Here is a 6,606-nt window from a genome sequence, read left to right on the forward strand (position 1 = left end):
CAAATATCTCCTCTATAGACACCGCTCTGCGGGGATTTATTTCCAGCCTGTCTTTTGGGCATCAGCCCCAAAGGCTGGCAGTGCCCAGGCAGGGTCCCCAGCAAGGCCCAGTTGGGATGTGCAGCCCCCAGTTTTCCCAGTTTGCCTCTCCTTTTACCCGGGCCGGGTTCTCCCCTGGAACAGCGGGTGGGAGCAGCCGAGAGCCCCGCGCTGCCCATCCCGACCTGGCCCGGCTCCATCCCCGCTCCTGCCGCGGGCTGCGAGGGCTGCGGGAACGGGGCACCGAGGGTGTCACTGCTCCTGGGGGAGGAGGAGGAGGGAGGGAGGAAGAGGCGGAGCGGCAGCAGGAAGCAGCAGGAGGAGAGGCCGGGGAGCCGCGGGGCTCCGGCGCTGCCTGAACTCGCAGCACCCCGGGAGCATCGCCCCCATCCCGCAGGTGCCCGGGGAGGGGGAGCTCGCCCCAAATATCCCGGGGCTCCCTGGGTTTGGGGTGTTCTGGGGGGGATGTTTGGAGCTGGCAGGGCTCCAAAGCCGAGCCGCAGCTGGCCCTCGAGGGGACATCGGGGGGTCCCCGGGAGGTGTTTTGGGGGGTTCCCGGTGGGCGGCGGTGGCGGCAGAGCCCCGGCGGGGGGACAGTGGTTTTGGGGTGAGCCGCGGCTTCCCTGAGCGGGAGCCCAGAGAGAGGAGAGCCCCAGAAGCCCCAGCGGGGACCCCGAGAGGGGGGAACTCCTGGCAGTGCCGGCACCCCGGCAATGGGGTCCTGAACATTCTCGTAGTCATTGCCAGGCACTCCCAGTTACCTCAGCACGGTTCAGCTGCCCCCAGTTTTATCCCAGTCACTGCCAGGACATCCCAGCTGTCACCAGCATGCATCCTGTCATTCCCAGTTCCTCCCAGTTCCTCCCAGTGTGTGCACAGGGAGTTCCCAGCATGGGCCTGGCAGCTCCCAGTAACCCCCAGTCAGGGTCCTTTGACACCCACTATATTCCCAGTATGATCCCAGTCACTTAGATTCTAATCCCAGTCACTCCCAGTCACTCCCAGTATGATGCCAGTAGCCCCCAGTGTGATCCCAGTTGCTCCCTGTCAATGCCAGCATGACCCCAGTAGCCTCCAGTATGATCCCTGTGACTCCCAGTCTTTCCCAGTATATCCCAGTCATCCCCAGCATGCTCCCAATCACTCCCAGTCAATCCCAGTATGATTCAAGTCATCCTCTGTGTGATCCCAATCTCACCCAGCATGGACCCAGCTGCTCCTACTGGGATCCCAGTATGATCCCAGTTGTCCATAGAATAGTCCCAGTTCCTCTCAGCATGGTCCCACTCAGTCCCAGTTGTCCCCAGCGTGGTCCCAGCTGTTCCCAGTGTGGTTCCAGTCCCCCCAGTATGGTCACAGACACTCCCAGTATATCCCAGTTGGCCCAGTAAGGTTCTGGTGGCATCAGAATGCTCCCAGTCTTTCCCAGTTACTCCCAGTTGCCTCCTGCATAATCCCAGTTTCTGTCTGTTGCCCAAAGTGTGGTCCCAGTTGATCCCAGTATGATCCCAGTTGTGGCCTCAGTCTCCTCAGCATGGTTCTAGAACCTTCCAGTTGATCCCAGTTGCTCCCAATATATCCACATTTTCCTCCCACCATGGGCCCAGTAGCTCCCAGTAACCCCCAGTCAGGATCCATTCACACCTGTTGTAATCCCAGTGGCTCCCAGGATGATCCCAGTCGCACCCAGTCACCCCCAGTATGACCCCAGTCACTCCCAGTCACTCCCAGTATGATTCCAGTCATGCCCAGAATGACTCCCTGTCACTCTCAGTGTGGGCCCAGTTGCTTCCAGTCACCTCCAGCATGGTTCCAGTCACAGCCTGCACCTTTCCAGTCACTCCCAGTATGATCCTAGCCAGTTCCAGTAGGAGCCCAGTATGACTCCATTACCATCCAGTGTGGTTCCAGTTGCTCCAGTTGCTGACCCCCAGCAGCTGAGACAGGGGGAGCCCCTGAACACCAAAGGGGAGAGACCAGAGACAGGGATCTCCTGGGAGGCATTTTCAGGGCTGAATCTTGGTGTTTGGGAGGTTTTTATGGACCCCAGATGGCCGGTGACTTCTAGAGATGGACTTGGGCAAAGGGACCTTCAAAGTCAATGTGCTCATCCCTTGTTTTTCCCCAAACCAGGATTTCCCATTCCCAAACCTTGGCTGCATGGAGGAAGAGGCTGCATGGAAGAGGAAGATGCCCCGGGACACCCAGGCAGGTGAGGAGGAAGTCAGTGCCCCTTTCCCCCTCTTTCCTGCTCCATCTCCCAGCCCAGCACGGCCCCTGGATGCAGGACAACCCCCCCGATGACGCCGTCCTGCCGGGGACACACTGGGGGGATCTCCTTCCCCTTCCCTCTGGCACGGAGGCAAATCCCATCCTCTCCCTTGTCCTTCCTCCCCCAGAGCAGGAGCTGAGGATGGAGACCTGCAAGGACAAATCCCCACGGCAGAACCTCATGGCAGAGGCTGTTTTGAGCAGCTCCATGGCGCAGGAATCCAACGGAGAGGAAAAGCCCCGGAGATTCCACAGGAGGAGGGGCTGCAAAGCCAGCCCAGGGTGCTCTGAGGAGGAAAGACCCACCCTGTGCCAGGAAAGTGGGCAGAACTTCAGGCAGAGCTCGGAGCTGGTGGTCCATGAGCAGGTTCATGATGGGGAGAAGCCTTACAAGTGCCTGGAGTGTGGGAAGAGCTTCAGGCAGAGCTCCCGCCTGATCCGCCACCAGATGATCCACACCGGGGAATGGCCCTACGAGTGTGGGGAGTGTGGGAAGGGCTTCAGCTGCAGCTCAGAACTCATCAGGCACCAACGCATCCACACTGGGGAGAAGCCCTACGAGTGTCCCGAGTGTCAGAAGAGGTTTCACACCAGCTCCAGTCTCCTCCTGCATGAGCGGATTCACACGGATGAGAGGCCCTTCCGCTGCCCTGACTGTGGGAAGGGCTTCAAGCACAACTCCGTCCTCATCACCCACCGGCGCATCCACACCGGGGAGAGGCCCTACGAGTGTCCCCAGTGTGCGAAGAGCTTCAGCCAGAGCTCTGCCTTGACCCGACACCAATGGAGGCACCACTAAAGGAAGCCCTGCGAGTGCCCTGACCGCAGGAAGAACTTGATGCCCTGTTCCAACTCCATCCCCCACGGGAGGATCCACATTGGTCAGAGCCCTGGTGACCCACATTCCCAGTGATCTCTGCTGAGAAGACACCTGGCTGGTGGTCTCCACGTCCTTCTGGATCCCCATAGACACCTGGTGAACTCAGGGCAGGAATATCCATCAGGACTCTGATCAACATTGGAAATTAATTGGGAAGAGCTGTTTCTTTGACTTTAGAGCCCAAAAAGTCTTACCTGCTGTGTCATTTTTTCTTCTGATCTTGGAGATCTTTTCTTACCTGAATAATTTCCATGTTTATGCCATCAAAACACTCGAATTGGGGTAAAAATAAAGAAATTAAGCAAAGAGATCTAAAGCGGAATCATTTTACTGGGCTTTGAGTGTGAATTTGGGGTTCACGGGAAGGTTCAGGAGGATTTGGGTGTTCTGGGACCATCCAAGCCAGGAGACACGGCCATGCTCTTGTAGTTGTTCCAGCAGAACGCGTCCATCTGAGCCCATCTGTTCTCCTGGAATTCCAGTTGTCTGTCCTAGTCCCTGGCCTGGGTCTGCCCATCCAGGGTGTCCCCCACAAAGTTCCCAAATTGCTGCTAAAGTGCCTGAGCTGCTCCGGGCTGTAAATGTTCCTGTCCACCGAACTCTCCTGGTCAGCTCCATGGAGGGCTGGGATGGGTTTTAGGAACTTCTGGTGGGACTGAGAGAGGCTTTTGTGGCTCTTGGGGCCATTTGTGCTGCTGGGAGGGCGTTTGGGAGCCTGCTGGAGGTAACTGGGATATACTGGGAATGAGTGAGTTCATCCTGGGGGCAACTGGAACCATACTGGTGACTCTGGGGCAACTGGGAATGAGCATGCTGGGGGCAACTGGGATATACTGGGAGTGTCTGGCACCATACTGGAGGAAACAACGCTGGGAACAGCTGGAACCATGTTGGGAGCAACTGGAGGCAACTGGGAGTGACTGTGTCTATACTGGGGGCCACTGAGATCATACTGGCAGTGTGTGGGACTGTGCTAGGGGTGACTGAGTGCAACTGGGATCATAGAGATAAGTCGAGGGCTGGGACCCTGAGAGGGGATGGAAGAGAGGCGCTGGGAGGGCTTTTTGAGGCAGCTTTGGAGATGGGGGTGGCCCTTTAGGCCACATAAAAGAAAAGCCTCACAGTGCTGAAGTGCTCAGGGCAGAGCAGTGCCGGTGCACGGTGTGTCACTTGTCTGTCGTGCCTTCTGTGTCTTTTGCCTTAGTCCTTTGAGGGGCTTATCGGAAGCCCGGGCGTCCATCTTAGCATCTCTCATCTCTGTGTTCCTCGGCCCCGTGCTGATTCCTTCTTACCTTTGGCTCGGGAGCCCGGACAGGCCTTGGAGTAGCATCCGGTCAGATGTCTTTTGAGGTCTTGTTCTGGGCTGTTCTCGACAGCTGTGATTTGTGACAATAGTGACGGCAAGGATGTGTTCTAGCAGATTAGGACTCGTAGCAATGCGGAGATCCGTAGAGCATTCTGACGCTAGGATTCTCGGGCATCCATCCCTGCCTTGCTTGGAATAGGTCATTCAGTTAGCATCTTGTTCCTGCAGGGTTCTCTGAGCCTTAGAGGCTCGCCATCAGTCTCAGCTAGGTCATCTCATTCTGCAGTCTCTGGCTCCCTGAGGGCATTCTTCTTGCCCAGAGCTTTCTCCCCCTGTTGTGTCCCCTTGTCTTGTTCTGTGTCACGGGTGTCTGGGTATTTGGCCTGGAGCTGCTCTGCCCTGCTGCATAGCCTGGTGTAGGTCTAGAATGGGGCGTGTCCTGGGGCCTGGAAATTTGTAATGTGGGGTGTATTTGGACTCTAGGTGGGATCTGTAGATTGATGAAGGCTATCTGGAGCTATTAAGTTATCCTGCAGTGCTCTGACTTTTGTCCTAACGTTCTTTCAGATGCAGTCAGATGGAATCCGTGGCAGAGGGCCCCGTCCCGGGTGAGGGGGGGTCCCCCGAGAAGGTCAGTCACCGTTTGTCTTTGCAGGGGAAGCGTAAATGGTGCCTCTGTGTCACAGCATTGTTCTTTGTCTTTATTTTTAGGAACTAAAGCCAGATACTAGCGGTCAAGGTAAGTGGGTAAGGTGAGCAGTGAGCGGTGGCAGGCAGCAGTTGTTCTTGCTCCGGTCTCAATTCCCGGTGCAGCTCTTAGGCTCCGTTCTTGTTTGCGTGCTCTAGGCGGTCCGCTCGTATTACGCCGAGACCCCCCTCAGCAACGGGGCTGCAGACCCGCTTCGTCACTCTCGTGGGAATTTGGGAAGCAGCGCACGGATCTGTGATGAAGCCTTGATCTTTGTCATTTGAAGGTGTCACCCGGGGAGCCTTCAGGAGCGGCCGAGGAGTTGCTGTAAGTCGGGGAGCTAGGGAGGAGGAGCCGGGGTCCACTCGAGTTTCAGCAATGCCACGTCACCTCGTCTCCTCTTCACCCAGGCAGACCCTGCCGCGAGGGCATCGGCCTCCGGGCGCGGCCAGATGAGGCGGACGTTCTTAGGAGAATGGTGAGTAGCAGAATTGTTATTGGTCATTGGCTGCTGTGCAGCTAAGATCCTGCAGTGATGTTTGGTGTTCGTGATTGTAGCTGAGCAAGGGGCCACAGTCGGTGACGCTAGGAAACTGCCAGGGGGTGAGGCGGCCTTCCTCGGCACCGGACGTGGATTCTCGTCCCCGGACGTCCGAGAGATAAGTCGAGGGCTAGGACCCTGAGAGAGGATGGAAGCGAGGCAATGGGAGGGCTTTTTGAGGCAGCTTTCAAGATGGGGGTGGCCCGTTAAGCGACATAAAGAAAAAGCATCACAGTACTGAGGTGCTCGGGGCCACAGGCCCCTGCAGAAAACGAGCGGCCCTTTTCCCTGGGAAAGAAAAGTGGCCAGCCCAGGTTCCTGATGTCAGTTTGTAGGGTTCCCTTGGGACTGTCAGGGCAGCACAGGTTTGAGGTGGGGGCAGCTTGGGTCTGCGACACATCTTCGATCGTTTGGATTTTTGGAGGTGTCCGGCCACTCAGGGCCACAGGCCCCTGGAGGCAAAAATCAGCCTTTTTCCTTGGGAAAGAAAAGTGGCTAGCCCAGGTTCCTGATGTCAGTTTGTAGGGTTCCCTTGGGACTGTCAGGGCAGCACAGGTTTGAGGTGGGGGCAGTTTCGGTCTGCGACACATCTTCGATCGTTTGGATTTTTGGAGGTGTCCGGCCACTTCAGGGCCACAGGCCCCTGGAGACACAGACCGGTCCTTTTTCCATGGCAAAGAAAAGTGGCCAGCCCAGGTTCCTGATGTCAGTTTGTAGGGTTCCCTTGGGACTGTCAGGGCAGCACAGGTTTGAGGTGGGGGCAGCTTGGGTCTGCGACACATCCGCGATCGTTTGGATTTTTGGAGGTGTCCGGCCACTTCAGGGCCACAGGCCCCTGGAGGCAAAGATCAGCCTTTTTCCTTTTGAAAGAAAAGTGGCCA

General features: G+C 57.1%; 1 protein-coding gene across 1 annotated transcript; it reads left to right on the top strand.

Annotated features, from left to right (window-relative positions):
- The first annotated feature begins 353 nt into the window (after nucleotides 1–353).
- Nucleotides 354–3,500, top strand: LOC128802631 (zinc finger protein 239-like). Its single transcript, XM_053969195.1, has 3 exons — nucleotides 354–436; nucleotides 2,173–2,251; nucleotides 2,439–3,500. Exons 2-3 carry the CDS (start codon nucleotides 2,200–2,202, stop codon nucleotides 3,107–3,109), a joined length of 723 nt encoding a protein of 240 aa, XP_053825170.1. The 5' UTR covers nucleotides 354–436; nucleotides 2,173–2,199; the 3' UTR covers nucleotides 3,110–3,500.
- The last annotated feature ends 3,106 nt before the right edge of the window (nucleotides 3,501–6,606 follow it).

The sequence above is a fragment of the Vidua macroura genome, unplaced genomic scaffold (assembly GCF_024509145.1).
Source record: "Vidua macroura isolate BioBank_ID:100142 unplaced genomic scaffold, ASM2450914v1 whyUn_scaffold_127, whole genome shotgun sequence".
Classification (NCBI taxonomy): Eukaryota; Metazoa; Chordata; class Aves; order Passeriformes; family Viduidae; genus Vidua; species Vidua macroura.